Raw genomic sequence first — 21,989 nt, forward strand, 5'->3', positions numbered from 1 at the left:
ATACATAAACTTGGGGGCTACCTTCAAGGAAGAGCGAGTAGAGTGCAATCAAGGTATATGTAATATAAGGGTCTGGCACATACAGTGTTAGTGTGGCACGGGCTATTGTATCGCCCACACAGTGACGTAAAAAGTCACATGACCCAGACTCAGGGAGGTCAGTGTGGTGTTGAGCAGAAACATGTTAAGACCTAAACATGGCTCCTAGCCTGGACCCTTTACTGTGCATGTGTAAATAGTTTTTCTTTTTAATAAAGACTTACAGTTAACCTGCTGAACTCTACAAAGACCTTGTTAAGAGACACCATTCTCTAACCAACAGCCTTCCAGTAGTCTATTCCCTCAACAGGGAAGGGTAGGGTAAACAAATCCAGAGCTCTCTGGATAACAGAAGAGATAGAGGTTAAGATGATGAAGAATAAGTGTGCTTGTGATAGATGTCAGGTGGATAATACAATGGAGAACCAGGCTAAATATAGAATGTTCAGAGGGGAAGTGAAAAAGCAAATAAGAGAAGCAAGGAGGGAGTATGAAGAGACTGGCAGCTAACATAGTAGGGAATTCCAAAGTCTTCCATAGGCATGTAAATAGTAGAAGGGTGGTAAGAGGAAGAATGGGCCAATTAGGGATTAAAAAGGGGATTTATGCATGGAGGCAGGGGGAATAGTTGAGTTATTAGGGGAGGTGGTGGCATAGTAGTATTGCCACTGGACTGGTGATCCAGAGACTCAGGGTAATGCTCTGGAGACCCAGGTGCAAATCCTACTCCGGCAGATGGTGGAAATTGAAATCAATAAATATCTGGATAGGTTGACTATATTAAAATTAGACAGGCTGTCTATTCTTAAAGCTGATAAAATACCAGGACTGGATGAGATGCATCCAAGGATACTGAGAGAAGTGAGAATGGAAATTGCCGAGGCACTGGCCATAATTTTCCAATCTTCATTGGACTGAGGGGTGGTTCCAGAAGACTGTAGGATTGCAAATGTTACACCCTTACTCAAAAAAAGGATGTAAAGATAAGCCCAGCAACTACAGGCCAGTCTGTTTACCTTTGTTGGTGGGTAAATTTCTAGAAACAATAATTTGGGACAAAATGAATAGTCACATGGACAAATGCATGTTAATTAAGGAAAGCCGGTATGGATTTGTTAAAAGAAAATTCTGTTTTAACTAACTTGCTGGAATTTTTTTGAAGAGGTAACTGAGAGGATTGATGAGGGCATTGCTGTTGATATGATGTACTTCCAAAAAGCATTTGATACAAAATTGGCTCAGAGACAGGAAACAGAATAGTGATTAATGGATGTTTTTTGGGCTGGAGGAAGGTTTGTAGTGGCGTTCCTTGGGGTCGGTGTTGGGACCTTGCTCTTCCTGATGTGTATTAGTGACCTAGACCTTCATGTATAGGGCACAATTTCAAAATTTGTAGATGAATTGTGAGAAGGATAGTGTAGAACTTCAAAAGACATAAGTGATTCATTTTAGTCGGAAGAACATTGAGAGACAATGTCAAATAAAGGATACAACTCTGAAAGGGGTACAGGAGCAGAGGGACCTGGATGTATATGTACATAAGTCATTGAAGGTGGCAGGACAAGTTGAGACTATGGCTAATAAAGCATACAGTATCCTAGGCATTATTAATAGGGACATAGAGTACAAAAGCAAAGAGATTATGTTGAACTTGTATAAGACACTAGTTTGGCCTCAGGTGGAGTATTGTATCCAATTCTGGACATCGCACTTTAGGAAGGATGTGAAGGCGTTAGAGAGGGTGCAGAAAAGATTCACGAGAATTGTTCAAGGAATGAGGAACTTCAGTTATGAAGATAGATTGGAAAAGTTGGAATTGTTTTCCTTGGAGAAGAAATGGCTGAGAGATTTGATAGAGGAATTCAAAGTCATGAGGGGTCTGGACAGAGTAGATAGGGAGAAATTGTTCCCACGTAAAAGGATGGAGAACTGGAAGGCACAGGTTGAAAGTAATGAGCAAAAGCGACCTGAGGAAAAACCTTTTTCATGTACGAGAAGCTAGGGTCGGGAAAGTACTGCTTGAGGGTGTGGTGGAGGCAGATTAAATCGAAGCATTTAAAAGGGAATCGGATAGTTATCTGGAAAGGTAGAATGTGCAAGGTTACGGGGAGAAGGTGGGGGAATGGCACTAGGTGAATTGCTCATTCAGAGAGCTGGTGAAGACGCAATGGGCTGAATGATCACCTCCTGCACTGTAACAATTTTGTGATTCAGTGAAACAATCCTTTACCTCCATGAAGCTCAGATCACTGGCCAGAACTGAAGACATGAGAGAGTTCTCCCATAATTAAATAAATATATAATCCAAAGGGCTTGGAACCCAGTTTGTTTGATCATTCTTAATTAACAACATCATAATGCAAATTGTTGCACAGGATGCTGATGAGCAGGTGTTTCCAACAATTTCTGGTCCTGTGTAGTTACGAATCTTTTGGCCACGTATAATTCAATGAGCACCGACAAAATAGCCCCTGTATCCCGACTTGTTGCCGTATTAAATTACCTGACCTAATTTCTACTGCTGATTAAATTGGAGGCACTTTGAATGTAACCTACCTGCTGTTGGGAAACCAAAGTTATTCAGCATAATGCTAGTTTTACATCATGTCTGATTTTACACTTTACTGAAGTCAGTGAAGATTTATATAGGGCGGGGCATAAAAAACAACATTCCACCCAATTCTGTGGGTTTCCCAGCTGGCAAATTCTGTTAAAATAATCCCCAGGTAATTAGTCTCTTTTTCTCCATTTTGAAATTGGATAATTAAGCAGCTTCCATTTTAATTCCATCTAGTTCAGAGCTTTGATAGAGGAATAAGCAAGCACTATTCTTTGCATTGCAAACATCTATTTTTAAAAATTCTGTTTCATTAACTCAATTAGTGTCAATATATCACAATTTTGCTGCAGGGGATAATGTGATACTATGACACTAAATATATGTAGCGTGGTTGAAAGAAAAATACTTCAACCCATTCTAATACATACTGGCATAAATCTGACAAATTAAAGAATGTAATTGGTGGTGTAAACCTTTGCACCAAAGCCTCATTATACTGATTTTACCCTAAAAAAATAGCAACACATTCTCTCCCTATTTAAGTTTTTAAATAATGAAAAATGCCAGAACATTTATTTCCTTCAAGCTATCATTTGGGAAAATAAAAGAAGATTTTATTAGGGTAAAGTGCAAGTTTTGAGTTTGCGCTAATCCAGGCGAGGAAGCTCACAGTACAGTAAATGCAAATCAAGAGCACGAAGCAAGGCCTATAGGCAGTGTAAACACTGAGACAGAAATGGTGGAATGTGATACATGGCTGATGATGAAAGGTTCAGCCTGCCAACTAACTAATCTCGGTCAGGGTAAAAGTGAGGACAATTTAATCGACCAGGCAAAAGTCAGCCTCCTGATTGTTCATTTTTGGAGATCAGGAATGGTGTAAGTGTGCTGACCTCCGTGAAGGATAGGCTACCTATACATGGGAGGCAGTTAGCTCAGTTGGCTAGATGGCTCAAATATGATGCAGAATGGTGCCAACAGCACTGGTTCAATCCCCATATCAGCTGTGTTAGTTCATGGAAGCCTACTTCCTTGACTTGCCCTCAAGTTATACGTAAACAGTTGTCTGGCTCTTAAGGGAGAGAGATGGTCCTTTGTGGATTATGGCTCATACATGAAAGCTGGTAGTGTTGGCACAGCACTGCCAGGCACGCATTGCTACGATCCGTATCCAAATATAGGAGCAAGCCTTTGGGAGAGAGGAAGGGAGGTTGATGAGGAAAAAGAGGCAATAATCTGCAAGAGGTGAAGGCAAATGTCCAGTCCATAAGAACATAAGAAATAGGAACAGGAGAAGGCCATTCGGCCCCTCAAGCCTGTTCCCCCATTCAATAAGATCATGGCTGATCTGAATGTGTTCTTAACTTTCCTGCCTGCCCTCCCATAACCCTTGACTCCCTTGTCGATCAAAAACCTGTCTAACCTGGTCTTGAAGCTATTCAATGACCCAGCTGCCACTGTTTGCTGGGGAAGAAAATTCCAAACACTGATGACACTCTCTGAGAGAAGAAATTCCTCCACTCAATCTTAAATGGGAGGCTCCTTATTTTCAAACTGTGCCCCCTAGTTCTGGATTCCCCCAGGAGGGGAAACATCCTCTCAGCATCTATTCTGTCAAGCCCCCTCAGAACCATATCTGTTTCAATAAGATCACCTCTCATTCTTTTAAACTCCAAGGAATAGAGGACCATCCTGCTCAACTTTTCCTCCTAAGACAACCTCCTCATCCCAGGAATCAGCCTAGTGAACCTCCTCTGAACTACTTCCAATGTAAGTATGTCCCTCGTTAGTATGAAATTCCACGAAGGTCCCCAAGGCTTTTATTTGACAGAAATGTTTTTTGTCCCAAAATTAATTTATTATAAATGCTGTGCTACACAAAATTATTTTACTTTATTTCCAGAAATCTCTGCAGGTTTAGTTAGATAAATAAGAGTGAGGTGAAGCTTTCAAATATTTAACCTCCCACGTCTCTCGCTTTGGTAGTTTTTCATTATCTCTGGCACTCTTGAGATGATCCTTTGTGCCAGCTTTGTATGAATAGATTTACACTTCACACTCTTTTCTCTTTTTGTAGACTGAAGTTTTTTTTTCTTTTATGATAGAAACAACCTGGGAAAGGCCGACTAGCGCGCCAGGGACACCAAAGAGTCCAATATCACAGATGAATTCCTTGCCTACAGGTAAGTGAGCTTTGAATAACTGCTGACTGCTAAAATAAGCTTCAGAAATAACTTTAATCTACTTAAACATTTTCACACTTTAGGTAAAAGAGAAATGGAGCTCTCTTAAAGAAAAACATAACACTGAAGTAACACAACAGGCCAGGGGGCTTCTATGGAGAGAAAAAATGATATGTTTAGCTAGGTCTTCCTTCCAGACAGAAAGATAAAAAATTAACATCTAAATAGAATCAGAAAAAGGAGGAGGGGAAACACAACCAAGTTTACAGTTATCCAATCATGGACAGGAATAGTCTTGCAATTAAATATAGTATTTGAAAGGTGTGTATTGCACCTAATTTATTTAAATTAAGTTCTTGTTCGTCCTTCGAGGCAAAGATGACCATGCTCTTCATTTGGGGTATTTGGTAGGCTTCTGGAGTGTATGTAGGTGACTGCTAAGGTCGATCTGTGCCCAGAAAGTTCTGCTGCAAATAGGGCAGGATACAGCAGACAATTGAGTTTTGGACGAGTTGTTGGCTGGGGATTTTGTCTCCTTGTTTTTTCTCTCTGCCTCTGATTGGCGCTTGTCTTTGAAAGATGCTGCACTGTATTTGGTTGCGCCAAATACGGTGACTCTGGGCAAGCTTCTCTAAGGACTCAAAGTCGATATCAGGACTCTGAAGTGAAGCCTTCTGAGTCTTCTTGTAGTGCTCCCTTTGGCTGCCATGAGAGCACACTCCAGACTTGAGCTCTCCATAGAATATTTGCTTTGATGAGCAAGTGTCAGGCATTCTGGCTACATGATCAGCCCAGCTCAGTTGTGACTGCCTGAATATGGTGTGGATGTTTGGCATACCAAATCGGGTGAGCACCTCAGTGTCTGGTGTCTTGTCCTGCTATCTGAACTTCAGAAGCTTCTGAAGGCAGCTCCAGTGAAAGTGATTGAGCTTCTTGGCATGAGGCTGGTAAACAGTCGAAGTCTTGCATGTGTAGAGCAGATTGGGCAGGACTATCGCTCTATAGACTTTCAGTTTGGTAGGCAGACTTACTCCTCTTCACTCCCAGACTGATGTTCAAAATCTGCCGAAGGCTACGCTTGCTTTGGCCTTCTTGCGTGCATCTCATCAACAGTACAGACAGTTCAAGAGCATGTGCTGCCGAGATAAGTGAACTTATCCACAGCTGAAATGTTCTAGTCATGGACTGAAACCTTGGACTGAAGATAGGGCTTTCTTGAAGCAGGCTGGTACATTACTTCAGTTTTCTTCATGGTAATTGTAAGGCTGAGGTTGCCGCATGTATTGAAGAACAACTGCATGCTACATTGAATGTCCAACTCTGACCCAACACCTAGTACAGAGTCATTGGCAAACAGGAAATTGCAAAGTATCTCCTTAGAGACCTTGATCTTTTCCTGGAGTCGTCTCAGATTAATCAGTTTTCCAACCATGTGATATCTGATTTTGATGCCAGATCACAATATTGAAAGACATCGGTGAGCATGGTGGAGAAAAACATGCTGAAAAGGGCTGGCAATAGTATGCAGCCCTGTTAACTCGATTAGTGATTGGAAATGGGTCAGAAGACTCACCAGCATCCAGGACACATGTGAGCATGCCATCATGGAACTGTTGAACCATTGTGATGAATTTCTCAGGGCAGCCAAATTTTTCCATTACCTTCCAAAGACCCTCACAGCTGACTGTGTCAAAGGCCTTAATCAGGTCAACAAACGTGATGTAGAGTTCCATGTTTTGTTTCTGGCATTCCTCCTGGAGCTGTCTAACTGCAAACACCATGTTAGTGATTCCTTGGCCTTTTCTGAAACCATACTGACTCTGTGGCAGCAGATCCTGGTCGAAATGTTGCACTAAGTGGATCAGAAGGATTCTGGCAAAGATTTTGCCAGCAATGCAGAGGAGTGAGATTCCTCTGATTGTTGCAAGATTGGCGATTTCCTTTCTGCTTGTACTGATGAGCAATGGAGACATCGCTGTATTCTTGTAGAATGGATCCTTGTTGCTTTGTAGACTTAAAGAGTTCAATGAGCTTCTTGACCAGACATTGACCAGTCTTGTACCCCTCAGCTTGGATAGCATCAGCTTGTTGAGCTTTGCTTCCAGACAAGAGTTTGATTGCTTTTGTTGTTTCTAATAGTGTGGGAGGGCCATCGAGAGAGCAGTTGATGGGAACCTGTGGCAGCCTGTTGATTGCTGCTTCATTAATGGCTGAAGGCCGATTGAGGACTAGGTTAAAATGTTCTGCCCACCTTCCTAGAATTTGGGCTTTTTCTGTGTACACTGAGAACTGGTGATGAACCAGTAGACTGGGGCCTGTAGATGGATTTCAGAACATCATAGAATCCCTTCCAGTCTTTGTGGTCTGCATATGACTGAAGTTCGTCTACTTCTGATTCAGCCAAATGTCTTGCATTACCCTGACCTTTCATTGGACGGCTCTGCAGATATTTCAGTAGGCTTTGTGCTTGGATATTGATGACTTGACATTAAGGTAAACCTTGTAGAGGCGATGTTTCTCCTCCAGTAGTTTCTGGATTACCTCATTGTTTCTTGCTGCTTCTGTGAGGTAGAGCCAAGGGCCTCCAGAGCAGTGGCATACATTATATCCCATAGATCACCCAGGCATTCTTAATGCAATGCGTGTCAATTTTCACTGTATACAGGCGTCACTTGCGTTTCTCTTAAAGAGATTCCTTCATGATTGCCTGTTTGAGCCTTGACACATTGAGATGCTTCTGGGACCTTCATGCCTGTATTGGAGGATAGATCTTGATGTTTAGTTTTGAAATGATAAGATGGTGGTCAGTCCAGCAGTCAGCACTGCACATGGCTTACCTGCCTGTACTTCTGTCTGGTGGTGACATAGTCCATTAGATGCCAATGCATAGAATGGGGCTGCATCCACAACATTGTGTTGGGATTAGGGAGATGGAAAACTCTGTTGGTGATTAAGAGCTCATGCTCAGCACACTTCTTAAGCAAGAGGAGACCATTACTGTTACAATTGCCAACCCCGTTTTTCCCAATGATCCCTTCCTACACCTGGTGACCTGCACAAACTCTTGCATTGAAGTCATCAAGAATGATTAGCTTGTCTAACTATGGCACAGGAGCAATCAAGGAGTGGAGGTCATCATGGAATTCATCCTTGACTCCATCAGGGTTGGTTATGGTTGGGGCATACGCACTGATGCAAGTTGCTTGTCTGTTGCCATGCAGGGGGGTGAGGGATGGTTTAAATGTTATCAGACGATCATTAACATCCTTTGAAAAACAAGTCAACTTACGAGATGGTTCATGACAGCAAAACCTACACCATCTTCGCGCCGTTCTTTTTTCCACAGCCACTCAAAAGGAATGTTTGACCTGCGCCGATTTCCTTGAATGATCCTCCTTAGGTAGACAAGTCTCGCTGAGGGTGGTAGCCTGGATGTTATATCGAGTCAGCTCTCTTCCGATAAGAGCACTTCTTCTCTTGGGTTGTTGGCTGTGGAGGTTGCACATGTGCTAGTGGTGAGCAGTGTCACCTTTGCTTTCTTTTTTGAGACTGACTTGTGGCTGCTGGCAAGGGAGGTGAAGCAGACTATGTTCAGGGCACTGTTCCTAGCCCCTTTCATGTACCAGGGAGATGAGCATTATGGCCCTGAAAAGGGCTGCTCAGTCACTCGGGGTTGCCAAGTTCCACTTCTGGTTCCTTCCAGTGAAAAAGCACTCCATGGCCTGGGCCGCCTGTGTGCAGGTTCATGGCTACAGCCCCCAGTGAATCCACACGTGCTGCTACATCACTTGCCAATTGCCACATGGCTTGTGGTTGTCAGACGATAGAAAGACAATGAACATGACTTGTGTGTGAATTGGATTTTAGTGAGGGAGAGTTACGCATCGTCAGCCTTATTCTCTTCCTGACCTATTTTGGTCTGGTGGCAAGTTATTACTATGTGACAGTGGCCACACCCCAGCAAATCACTTCGACAGGTGGGCCAAACCAGGTGATGGTAGTCCTAGGGTCTCCCACAGCAGGCGACTTAAGGATTTGTCCATCCTGTCATGTGAAGCCTGATTCTGGCGAGCTGGGGTGGGTGAGTCCAATCTAAGATCCACTGGTCTTGAAGGCAGGTCAGCACCGTGTTGTGGAACGCGTAGAGCTCAGCAAGGCAGAGAAGGGTCCTAGCCACCCGCAGCACCTGGATCCATCTCGAGCCGCCTAGATTTATCTTGCCACAAGTTTGGAAAAAGAAATAAAAACAAATTTTTAATTTTGTTGGCCTAGTATGGTCATGCATTCTTAATTCCCTGTTACTTGACTCAATGTTAAGAAAACTTGAGAAATTGAATATGGAAAGATTGGCATTTGTCATTCTAGTAACCAACTGGCTGAATGGTTCCAATTTTTAGACAAAGTCCCAATCAGGCTGAACTATGTCCAGTTTTGAAACATATGCTTTTCCATGGGTGAGAGCCTGTTTAAACTGGCATGTCTGTGGAGTGAGAAACCGAGTTAATGTTTCAGATTGATAACTCTGTCAGAACTGCTCTTGCTCTCAGTTTTAAATAGGTTATTTTTCCAAATTAATCAATGAAAGACTGATGTTACTATATTTCAACGTATATGTGTTGTTTCACAAAATGCTAAATCTTACGTTGAAATCCCGAAAGGAATCTTCCCCTGATCCACCTTGTTGTATCACCCTAACCATATCTGCAGGCCAGTTGGAGTAACTGCTATAGAGAACTCATTGTCTTTGACACTGTATCATGTGGCCTGACTCTTCAAGTCTCACAATTACTGGTTGCTAAGCTCGGTACCTCTTCTTTTTCTTCTGTAAGGAAAACTGCACTTCTATTTTTTTCTTGGAGAGCAATAATGTCAGGGGTCTAGGCAAGGGAGGTGAAACAGACAATGTTCAGGGCACTGTTCCTAGCCCTGTTTTTCCAAACTTGTGGCAAGCTAAGTCCAGGCGGCTCGAGATAGATCCAGGTGCTGTGGGTGACCCATCTCTGCCTTGCTGAGTTCTACGCGTTCCACAACACGGTGCTGACCTGCCTTCAAGACCAGTGGATCTTAGATTGGACTCACCAATTTCACACACGCTCAGCTGGGCTTACTGCATGGCGAGAGAAGACCTAATCATTGACTAAGTAATATTGTAAATGAGGGAGAAGGACCCTCAGCTCTAATGCCTGCAATGCTGGGTTAACTTTGGAGTTGTAATTGCAGTCAAAATTTGATACAATTTTACTGGTAAGTGTGTGAACTCACCACCACCCCTCTCCCCAATAAAAAAACTATAGGATTTATATGAAAACATCAAGAACAATAAGCTGCAGCTTTCAGAATGCTAGCTTCAAGTGACTACTTCCCCCAGACCATGGAGCTACACTCTGCATAAGTCAGGAAAAAAGGGGAGAAAAATAAGGAGATGTAAAGAAACAATTGTAAAGTTGCCAATTAAGACAGATGACTCATTGTAAACATCTCTTTAAAATTTCAGCCCAAACACACGGGACCTAATTCCAGAGTTGTTGTAGGCGATTGAAATTCTCCCTTTAGAAAGGCTGATATCATCTAATAGAATGACTTGAAAGATAACTTTCATGGAACAAATATACAAGGAACAAAAAAGTTAAGGCAATAAAATAGCTGTACTACTCATTATCTATGACTAACATGAGACCTGAAGTTTTATGGTACAGGGCCTTTGAAATGTGTAACACTGAGGAGTATTTGCTTAACAGAATTTTTATAACTTAAAAATACACTCTTGATTCAATTTCAGATGCAATTTTATTGCAAGTATTTCCCTTATAAAAGATAGCAAGTATGTTATCAGTTGTTGACTCCAGTTATGTCATTATGACTCATTGGTACTGTTCACATCAACAGACTAGGTCCTCCCTATAGTGATTTTTTTTGGCTGGCTTGTGTGGTTGAAGCTTTGTGATATCACATAATGGAATGAAGGAAGAAAGTTAAAATCACAGCTGCAATTAGCAGCCACACCCTTTTCAGCAAAGCACAGATTTTATAGCTTTCTGTAGCTTTCAGCCAATTATTTGTCCTTTTAATTGCTGCATATATTGGCCAGAACACACAGCTTTCTTCACCTCCAACAAAATGTCCGAGACTGTCTGGAAAATGTGCCATCTCCAGAGGTGTCCATGGAAACTATCGCTTGTGTTGGGCCTTGGACCTACTGGCACCATTTGTTTACTTTGCCATTCACCAGTGAAAAGTTACACTAAAGCAAATACTTCATTAGGAGGAAGCACTTTGGGAATTACCTCAGACCAAGGGTGGGAAGTGAATCAATGTCTTTAGAGTCACGGATGACAAAAAGGCACTTATTTTTGGACCATATTGAAAATCAGACCTTGTCTAGACTAGATCAGATCAGTCTTTTATATTGAGGCTGTTTGTGTTTGTATTACAGTGAATGGCTTTCACTCATCAGGGAGCCTGTCACATCATTCGGAGACCTCACACATGGCCTTGAGAAAGACCAGCAGTGATCCACAGGTATGTTCTTCACCCTTCAGTACAGCTTTGGCACACAAGTATCATAGTATTGTAGTGCGGGATTCCCAGACCTGGGCTAGAAATTAACCCTTAACACACATGTATCCAATCAGCAATCAGCCATTTCTAGGCATCGAACACCGTGGCAATTTTGTCTCCAAAACCCAGGCAACTTATTTACAGACTTATGCTTATATGTTCTACTCATTACTTTGCTCTGTTCAATTTTGGATGTCTAGAAATTCAATTTTTATTTTGTTTAGTTGGTGGTTAGGTCCTAAATCAGAAGGGCAGGTATTATTATAGTACCTGCTTGATTGAGATTTGTGCAAATCAGTGAGAATATTGATTCTAAGCGTCCTGTGAAACTCCTCGGTACATATTTTATGTAGTCCATTGCCTTAGAAATAGTTTTGCTTAAAATAAGTGTGCTGGATGCATGGAATTGCTCACTTTTGATATTGCATTACACAAATGAAAAACTAGAGTATGATTTGGCTCTTCTTCCTATGTACATAGAAATTGTTACATTGACATATGGGCAGTGGAGTTGGCAACCATCCTGTGCTGTAATTTTTATAATTCTCTCCTTTATTGAGACCAAGCCCATGGAATGGTTTGGAAATGTTGGAGCTGAGCCGACTTTAGGACAAGTGCTGCAAACATCGAGTTTGTGTGCTCTGTGTGTGTGATCTATGTTTGGTTCAGGTCAATCTATGCTGGATAATTTTCAATGTGTGCCATCCAATTACATGATGGCTCTGAATGATGTTCCCATTTGAGAGTTGTCACCTCCTTGAAGAACTCAAGTCCAAACGAGAGTCCCAAGAAAACCAGGGGAGAGTTTGTTAAAAGTGATATTGTCTGCGGAGTCTGCACACAGCTTGTGCAGTGCAGAGTGACTCTGGCTATAGCTAGAGGATGACTATCAGTGGATTATTGGATTACAATTAGTTACAGATAGGATATCAAGGCAATTCACCTATTACTGCTGGAGCAGAACCTGACTGTTATTGGTAATTACTGTTATTGGTCCAATTCCAATGAGTTATTAGTGGAAGCCGTTTCTCCATTTCTCCTATCCCTGCTTTCTTCCATGCGATCCTTTGCCTGCTTTTAGTTTCCCTTCTTCTCCAGCCTAGTTTCCCTCCTTTGTCAGTTCTTGCACACCAGTTACTGGCATGAAATCACACTGCAAGATAAGATAATCAAGATGATCTCACCTTTCATGAGATATATGCAATACCATTCTCAGGTGTCATGTGGTCAGATATCATGTGATCAAACTTCCAGTAATACCTCTGGCCAGACTTGGTAACCACGATATGGAGGGAAGTTGTCTCCAAGGGTTTCCGAGGTGACCATGGAAACCATGGCTTGGATTTTTTGGTGTGCTGAGCCGCCTCCCAAGCAACGACGGGATGAGGTCCTTAAGCAACCATTAATTGGCCACTTAAAGACCTCAGTTGAACCACGAGTAGGCTGGGCCTCCCAATGGATCCCCTGTAAAATTGCAGTGGGGTCAGGGATTGGCGGGTAGGCACAGTGCCCCCTCCTGCTACCCTGCCCTGCAGGGGTCTGGGGGAGAAGGTGGAGTGTAAAGTCCAGCCCCATGTTCTCTCATGGATCTTGGGCCTTCTAGAAAGGATGGTGTCATTTAGCTCTTAGACTTTCGTGCCACCAATGTTGGACTGTAATTGGTACCAGCACCATTACGATAATGTGTAACTAGCAACAGCATATTGTGCAATTTATCTATGGCTATGGAAGTGTACAATTATTGTACTAAAACTTATTACTATGCAAATTATGTGAAGGCTGCATTCAGACCAGCATCCTCAACCTGTATTTCAATAGACCTTGGGCCTCCAGAAGATAAGCATTGGGACTGCACAACAAGAAGAGTGAGCTTGTGTGCTCTTCCAATGCCTCAATAGGAACTTAAAACCGACATTGGGCCTGCAACAAAACAGCAGCTTTTGTCATGTAGTTTTTTACTCAAGGCAGGCACTTAAGAAACAGAATAATGATTCACTTTTGCCCATTCATGTGCTAATCTGTTAAATGGGCCCATTGAGAGGAATGCTTATCTCCTTATTTACAAACTGCCCGAGTTGAGCCAATGAATTTATTTTTTAAAGGAACATCAGCCCAAATTTAAGACAAGGGGAGAGACCAGGATGAGGTGGTTATAATGTCCCAAGTGTGGCAACTTTGGGACCACGAATGTGTCAGATTTTGGATTTTCCCGTAATTTGGATATCCAACCTGTACACTATCTGAAACTAATAAAGACCCTGTAATACACTTCATAAAGGGAAGGGAAAACCTGTTTCATTGTTTAAAATACAAAAATAAATACATTTTCATCCTCCTCCCCTCCCCACCTCCTCCTCTTTTGTTCAAGAGGCGGTGAACTATGCTGGGTATAATTCCAACAGCATTGACAGAGAGTAACTTCCTCCATTTAGGTAGCACAGAGCCCAAACTTGCCCTAACCTAATGTCTGGGTATCTTCATTTCCTAAGGGATATCACTTGATAGCTGATATCTGTCATGGGGAGGCGATGGTGTAGTGGTATTGTCACTGGACTGGGAATCCAAAGACCCAGGGGTAATGCCCTGGGGACCAATAAAAATCTGGAATTAAAAGTCTAATGATGACCATGAAACCATTGTCGATAGTCATATAAACCCATCTGGTTCACTAATTGGTGAATTTCCTTCCATTAGGGAAGGAAATCAGCTGTCTTTACCTGGTCTGGTCTACGTGTGACTTCAGACCCACAGCAATGTGGTTGACTCTTAAATACCCTCTGAACAAGATCAATTAGGGATGGGCAATAAATGCTGGCCAAGCCAGTGATGCCTACATCCCATGGACGAATAATAAAAATAATTATATATAAAATAAAAGACTTCAGCTTCTCCAAATCATTTGAATGGCTTTCTCCTTGCTGCATCATTCGGCCCATTGTGCCTGTTCCACCTCATTGAAAAAGGTATTTAATTAATCCCACTCCCTGCTCCTGCAACCCCTTCTCCCCTTTTAGTATTATTTCATTCCCTTTTGAAGGTAACCACTAAATCTGCTCCAACATCCTTCAGGCAACGCCTTTCTGAATTATGACTCACTGCATATTTTTAAAAAATCTGCTCATTTCCCCTCTGGCTCTTGAGGTACTTATCTTAAATCAGTGTCCTCTAGCTACTGATCCTCCTGCCAGTGGAACAGCTTCACCCTATTCACCCTACTAATACTTTCATACAGTCATTTGGTAGCACATGAATATTGCTGAAAAGAGAGCTTTTTACCTTTAACTCATCAGGACAAACACAAGAATACCAAATTTCAAATGATCATAACAGTTTATACTACTGCTGATTGGTTGGCAAGTTGACTCTGGCTGAGGTATGGGCATAGAGAGAGCAATGGGTAATTATAGGCTCCTTGAGCTCCTGGGCAATGCAAATAGGGCAGGGGCTTGAACATATTACTTTTGTTTGCAGAGAACGGGCCCCTGAGTATGAACGTACATTACTTCCAACAAGCGTAAATGAACCATATTATGAGCTCCACTGGTTATCTTAAATTAGTTGTTGGTGTAGCTATTAGCACACACAGGTTTGTTCAGCAAATGCTGTCCAATACGGAATCACATCTAACAGTGGATGTAGAATTGACATACATTCATACACAGGGACCCGTTCACTGCAAACAAAACAAATATGTTCCAGCTTTATGCCTTTCTTGAATTACCTGGGAACTTGGAGATCGTATAGCTTCTGTTATAGATCCTATTGCTTTCTCCAGGGCAATGCCTTGGCCAATCAGATTCGACTTGTCAACCAATCCGCATCCTTTCTTCCTGTAGTGTAAATTGTTGTGGTCGTTTGAAATTTGGCATTCTTGCATTTGTCCTGATGAGTGCAAGGTGAAAAGCTTTGGCACCATGACTCTCTTTTCAGCAATAAAACCCTCATTATTTACTACATTTCTGAGGCATTATAATTTATTATAGTTACTGATGGTGAGGACAGAACTTGCCGGGGCTCATTGGGTATGTAGACTGCCTGGTGTAATACTAAGTTATATTAAACCGAAAGCCCCTTGGTTCCTGGTCAGTGCTCCAGAAATTGATGTAAGGAAGAGTGATGCTGTGATATGGCAGTGGGCCTTTATCGACTGGGAAGGGCTGGGAATCAAAAGTGTCCAGGCGTGGGAACTCTGTCTAGCTGATGCTGTGTTTGTGTGTGTCTGTGTGTCTGTGTGTGTGTCTGTGTGTGGCGTCGCATCTCATCTGAAAGAACTCACCTTTGGCATAACTGGTGCCCAATGTAAAAAGGCCACTTTCAGTGGAAGGAGAAAATGGCAGGGGCTGACCAATGTGATCCAAGGGACATCATCTGTTATCTTTGAGGGTTGAAAAAATAAAAGGAAGATAACCTGCGGAGCTGGGAACACTGGTGCTGAATCTGCATTGATTTGTGAGAGACCTAAATCAGGTATACTTGTGTCTGCCCAGGATCCATTCTCCGAACTCGGCTCAAACGGAGTCAGCAAGTTGTCAAGTTATTGGAGTGTTACTAGCTTGGCAGATCCACTAATTGATTTGAGTGGGTAATATACTTAGCGGGGGCTGATCAGTATATTTCATTAACATTGGTTGTGATGACGGGGTGGGGAGCACTGCATATAACTGTATGTAACAAAGCTTTAATGTTCTGAACAAGTGTGGATTTGGCAGTGAAGGAGTTAAAGAGAAGAAGCAAGCATTGTTGAAGGGTGCCCACATGGGGGAGGTGGGGGGAAGGTTGGAAGTTCCTGTGTATCGAGTCCCTAGATGATTTCCCACTTCCCACAGGCATTCATGCACTGATTCACTCGCCTTTGCTATGGCCGCCTCAGGCGGTCACTGAGAGCTCCGGACGCTCTTATTTGTCTCACCAACCAGATCCGACGAGTTTGAGTCACAAGTCACCAGCCTGGAGGGCGAGCGAGTTGGGAGAAACTGGGTCAGAACTGGCTTCGAGTGAGCTGAAGTGATAAAGAGTTCAGGCCGGACTTTTTTGTTTTCCCTGCCTTGGACAGGATGACTACTGACACTTCAATCTCTTTCCCTCAGAGTCCCGGAGTAGGGTCGCCCACCCGAAGACAGAGTAAAGAGAGCACCATTACGGTGAGTACACTGCTTTGAGGACACTACGGGGAAAAAGCCCGCCCAAAAAAAATCAACAGCAAGGCTTGTTATTAAAATAATTTCAGCAGTTTGTTGTTGCTATGGTGACAGAGCTGAATAGAGTGGGACGAGCGGAAGCTCAGAATTATTTACAAGCGCCGAGAGGAATCTGTTCCATTTCCAGATCTTTTAAGAGACAAATATTTTATTTCAGAACTCATTTTTCTTCAATCTCTGAATAACCTAATAATTATGATGATGTATTGTACACTGGAGCCATAAGAAATATGTGCATCTAGAGAGAGAGAGTGAGAGAGAGTTGATTCAGTGTTACACAGTCTGTGAACTGTGGGACACGAAAACCTGCAGCTAGCAGCTGTGCTCCATTCTATTTGTAGTGCATTAACCATATGTTTTCCAAGTTGTCTTGCAGTTTTCGGTCCTGTAAGTTTTGTGCCAGTGTTTGCTCCCGTAAAGGTACAGTTTGTCCCTGTTGTAGAGACTTAAGTGGATCAGTGCAAAATCGTGCTTTACCCCCAGTTGGCCACGTGATCTAGGAATTCTACAATCCACACTTCAGTTGAGTGAAACTCCATATCAGGAACCAACCATCTCCTGCAAAATCTCTTTAAGTAGGGGATTTTGAGGTGCTGTGCACTGGCGCTGTCTTGCTTGTTCAATCAAATCACAAAGTGATTTTCCACCTTTTTCTAGGCACCTGCATGAATAGGGAAAGCTCCCCAGTCCCATGGCTATATTAGGCTCCCAATTTTCCATTTTAAACACTGGTGCAGCCAGAAAACAAAAAAAAAAGACTTGCATTTATACTTCACAAGCTCAAGACGTCCCAAAGGGTGTTACTGCCAATGATGTAAGTTTTTTTTGCAGTCCCAGTCACTGTAGGAATGTAGGAAATGCAACAGACAACTTGTGCACAGCAAGCTCCCAGAATCAGCCATGGGATGATGACCAGATAATCTGTTGTCGCAACACTGGTCACAGGAGAGAAACTGCAAAATAGTGTCATTGGATCTTCTACATCCGCCCAAGAGTGTAGACCGGGCATCAGATTAACATCTTCCCTGAAAATCGGCACCTCCAACAGTGCAGCACTCTCTCAGTACTGTGCTGGAGTGTCAACCTCAATTTTGTGCAAAGGGAAAACACTAGCACTGCACTGTGCTACATGACAAGGATGGCTATCATTTTGTCTTTATCAGCTGCGTAGCTATGTACCATGAAGCCTTAGAGACCATGCGATGGTGTTTGAACTTGTGGTCCTGTTATGTTGCATATATTTCAAGTTGGTGATGCTTGGTGTTACAGTTGGAATTTATCCACCACTGAGTCAACAGCACTAAGAACAGCCCTTTCCTCTCTGCTCCACCCGGGAAGATAGTGAAGCGCATCAAGAAGGTGGGGATTGTGGGGAAATATGGAACCCATTATGGAGCCTCACTCTGTAAGATGGTGAGAAAGATTGAGATCAGCCAACACACCAAATACACCTGCTGCTTTTGTGGGAAAACAAAGATGAAGCGGAGGGCAGTCGGTATCTGGCATTGTGGATCTTGCACGAAAACAGTGGCTGGAGGAGCTTGGGCCGAAAACAACACCACCATCGTTACAGTAAAGTCTGCAATTCACCGTCTGTGGGAGCTGAAGGATCAATAAGCACTGGCTGTGGAGTCTGACCTCTTCCGGAGGTTTATGTGTCCTCAGACTTCTTAGTAAAATGTTAAATGAATAGAAAAGAACAGCCCTTTCCAAATCCCCCCATCATTCAAATAGGGTCAGCAATAAATATGAGTGCAATGGGTATTTGATTATGTCCCTCTGCTATATTGAATTCCACAAATGCTCCTGACACACAGTTAATTGAAAGATGCCTTCAAGATCAAAAATAAGGACAAAATAAGTTCGTCTCTTTCCAAATGAGAAGATAAATGCCATGTACCATTAGAGCAGAGTTTCAGTATAAAGCTCTGCTCTACATAGCTCTGCTAACTAGGTGAGAACCTGTTTGCACTGTTCCAATTACCAATCTAATTGATTTCCACAGAACCTTCCTATCAGTTGCATGTTACCTATATAAGTGTCTTCAGTAAATGTACAAAGGTTACATGGTATTGATTCCTACTTAACAGCGCAAATTGTACATTAAAGGATATTCTTGTGAGTTAATTCCCTCATCAGTCCTTGGACAGCAAATCTTAGGGAGTGTGCACCAAAATTCCTATTGTGTTCTTGGCAGATGAGGTTCTGTGCTAAGAGCATGAACTTGTAGCATTAACTTTTGAATTCTCATAGTAATATGATTCCCACATATTGCTTAGCAAAAATTATATCTTGCAGTTCCCCGATAGTTCAGCTGTTTAAGGTATCAAGCAGTTGTTTCAAGTGGTGCAGGTTCCTCTTGCCAATTTTCATGCTTCCGCTCATTTTATCCTGGTTCATGCTGCACCCGAGGGATTTGAGCATATAATCTAGGCTGACACTTCAGGGCAGTACCGAAAGAGTGCTGCACAGTTTGAGATGATGGGGTGAATTTTTTGCTTTGGGTTGGGAAATAGGAACTGGAACTATACCTGGGTACTGACAGGCCCAGCTGCAGGAAGCAGTGACTCTTTGGGAGTTTGACTGTGATGTTGCTTAATTGGCATGGATGTAGGTCCCCTGTCCAATTCAGGGCATCAGCATACTGGGTGTTTAGTTTTCTTGTTTGCTTCAAAGGAGTCAGCAATGACCTGGAGCTCAGTTTCTGAGTGTGCGCACACACAAGCATCATCTGCATACTGAAGCTCAATGACTGAAGTGGGAGCTTAGTTTTGGATTGAAGGTAGTGTAGGTTGAACAGTTTTCAGTCTTTTCTGTAGGTTATCACCATATCTGTGGATAATTTGCTGGAGGTGAGGCGCTGTTTTTCTGTGAGGAAAATAGAGAAGAGGGTTGATGCCTTGTTTGACCCCAGCCTTCACCGAAATAGGGTCTGTGATTGTTCCATTGGTGAGGCCCATGACTTGGATCTCAAAACCGAGATTAAGGCAGCAGTGATCCATGTGCTTCTATGTGCTTCAGAATCTTGGGCATCCTACAGCACTCTCAAAGCACTGGGCAAGGATCACCAGCAGTGCATTCACAAGATCCTCCAAATCCAATGGCAAGAAAGGTGCTCTAACAACAGCATTCTCTCCCAAGCCAATGTGCCCAGCATTGAGGCATTAATCACTCCACTGGCCAGGATGTGATGTTCGTATGCCTGACACCAGACTCCCGGAGCAATCGTTCTACTCACATCTTGGCCGTGGCAAGAGGCTCCCAGTCGGACTTTAGAGGTGTCTTCAAAGAACCCGGAAGAGATCAAACATCCCAACTGACTCACAGGAGTCAGGGGGTCACTGGCCGGCGATCAACCAAAATGGAGAAAATTCAGGAAGGCACCAGCCCCATGGAGAGACTTCATCAGAAGCATGCAGAGGCAAAACCAAGGTATCAGAGAGAGCACACAAATTTCCAAACTTCCCATCTACCCAACCCTTCATGCATCATCTGTACGGCATGTGGCAAAGCCTGCAGGTCACGCATTGGACTTATCACCATCTCTGAACCCATCGAACCAGAGTGGAGATGAGTCACCCTCGATCCCGAGGGACTGGCTGAGAAGGGGAAGGGTGGCAAGTGGGCTTTCGAAACTGGACGGCTGATCAAATGCCTTCTTGCTGCAAAGAAGCAGCTGGTTGTAATGAATGGTATGTCATTCAGAGGGCACTTCAATATGAAGGTGCCCATTGAGCAACTCTTTCAAAAATGCAAGTAAAAGATAGAAAATGTAGCAGGCCACCACTGTGGGGAGGGGAGGGTGGGATATGAGGGAGGTTAGTGGGAGGAGTGGGGAGCAGGATGATCAACCCTTTACAGGACCTGAGTCCACTGTCCTGTTTTCCCCCCTCCCACCAGCAACCCTCTCTCCTGCTCTCTTAGCTCTGTCAGCACTGCTTGTACTGACCCCCCATGGCAGGCTGTCCCATAGATTCCTCCATGAGAGTTGGTCACTCCGGTGGGGAAGAGGGAGGGAATCCCTCTATAAGGTGATCTTTGGCTACACCTGCACCTAGGCAGGCTGATGGGGCCTGTAGGCCTGCCTGAAGCACCGGCCCACACCCTGCGCACCCCCTCTCCCACCCTCACGCCCATCCTCCCCAGCTTGCCGCTGAGTGCCTGCCTCCTGTTGTGAAATTGGAGGCCCACTGGAAAAACCGGTGCGGGCAATGCCAGGAAACTGGAATGGCAGCCAGGTGCTGATGTGTTGTGGCTCTGTCCACAGGGCCTGAAATTCTTGCCTCATATCTTTCGAAAGGGATGTTAAACTGAAATCTTGTCTGCCCCTTTTGGTGGATTTAAAAGATCAGTGGCACTGTTCAAAGAGGAGCAGTGACATGTGCCCAGTGCTTTGGCCAACATTTACCCCTCGACCAACTCTCTAAACAGGAGCACAAAAATAAAATATCACAGACGCATGATCTGAAATAAAAATCAAAAATGCTGGAAATGTTCAGCAGGTCAGGCAGCATCTATGGAGGGAGAAAAACAGTGCTAATGTTCCTGAGAAAAGGTCATCAACTTGAAACTTTAGCTTTCTTTCTCTCTCCTTGGTTGCTGCCTGACCTGCTGAATATTTCCAGCAAAACAGAAGAACTGGTCATTGATCATATTGATGATTTTGGGATCTTGCTGTGTGCAAACTGGTTGCCATGTGCTCCACATTACAACAGTGACTGCATTTCAAAAGCAATTCATTGTTTCTAAATTGCTTTGGAACATTTTGAGATTGCCAAAGGTGCTATAATGAAAGTTTTATTTTGCAGAGGTGTTTATTGCTTATTGGGGTATATGGGTGACACGTTCTATGCACTTGGTCATCAAGCACTTTCCAATACCTTGCCTGTGAGGAACAGACTGCATGTGTGAACCTCATTGAGTGTTAACATGATTTTTGACTCTGAAAAGCATTTTAGCTCAGTCCAGATCTTGTTTTCACCCAGGTTAGCCACATGTGTGCACTTGGTAGCAGAAGTAATTGCATTCAGGACAGGCACTCTGCCAATCTTGCTTTACTCTCCCCAGCTCAGTGGTACTGAAGGTAATTATACTGTCACTCTTGCTTTTGAGGCTTAAATCAGCTAACTGTACAGAGCTAATGGAACTGCATTGCTCAGTTGTTCACTGGTGTAACCAGCTTCAGGAGCTAAAAGATGGGAGCCTTTTTTTAAAATAAAAAAAAACTTAGTCCTTGTAATCTACACCCTCGCAGTTCTGTGGGAAGAATTCATTCATGTGAGCCTAATGGTCAGACTCTAATGGTTACTTGCGGTTTGGTTGGGGGAGGGCGGAATATGTGACAATCCACAACTTTTGGCCGTGCTGAGCATCTTTGTGTTCAGTGTCCATCCGGTTTGGCAATGAAAAAAGATGCCTTCTATGTTTTCCAGCCCAATGTTGTGGGCATGT

General features: G+C 43.2%; 2 protein-coding genes across 6 annotated transcripts in view; both read left to right on the forward strand.

Moving 5' to 3' along the window:
• Nucleotides 1-21,989, forward strand: part of gas7b (growth arrest-specific 7b) — a 425,852-nt gene that overhangs the window by 288,094 nt on the left and 115,769 nt on the right. For 4 of the 5 annotated variants that reach the window (XM_041216593.1, XM_041216595.1, XM_041216597.1 and 1 more), the window contains exons 3-5: nucleotides 4,705-4,782; nucleotides 11,216-11,301; nucleotides 16,428-16,481. In XM_041216593.1, the coding sequence (XP_041072527.1) occupies nucleotides 4,705-4,782; nucleotides 11,216-11,301; nucleotides 16,428-16,481 (218 nt within the window). The remainder of the gene's footprint in view (nucleotides 1-4,704; nucleotides 4,783-11,215; nucleotides 11,302-16,427; nucleotides 16,482-21,989) is intronic. The other variant, XM_041216594.1, reaches the window with a different exon arrangement.
• LOC121293714 (60S ribosomal protein L37a-like) lies at nucleotides 17,348-18,155 on the forward strand. Its single transcript, XM_041216910.1, has 2 exons — nucleotides 17,348-17,352; nucleotides 17,837-18,155. Exons 1-2 carry the CDS (start codon nucleotides 17,348-17,350, stop codon nucleotides 18,153-18,155), a joined length of 324 nt encoding a protein of 107 aa, XP_041072844.1.

Source organism: Carcharodon carcharias, chromosome 22 (genome assembly GCF_017639515.1).
Source record: "Carcharodon carcharias isolate sCarCar2 chromosome 22, sCarCar2.pri, whole genome shotgun sequence".
In the NCBI taxonomy this organism is placed as follows: domain Eukaryota; kingdom Metazoa; phylum Chordata; class Chondrichthyes; order Lamniformes; family Lamnidae; genus Carcharodon; species Carcharodon carcharias.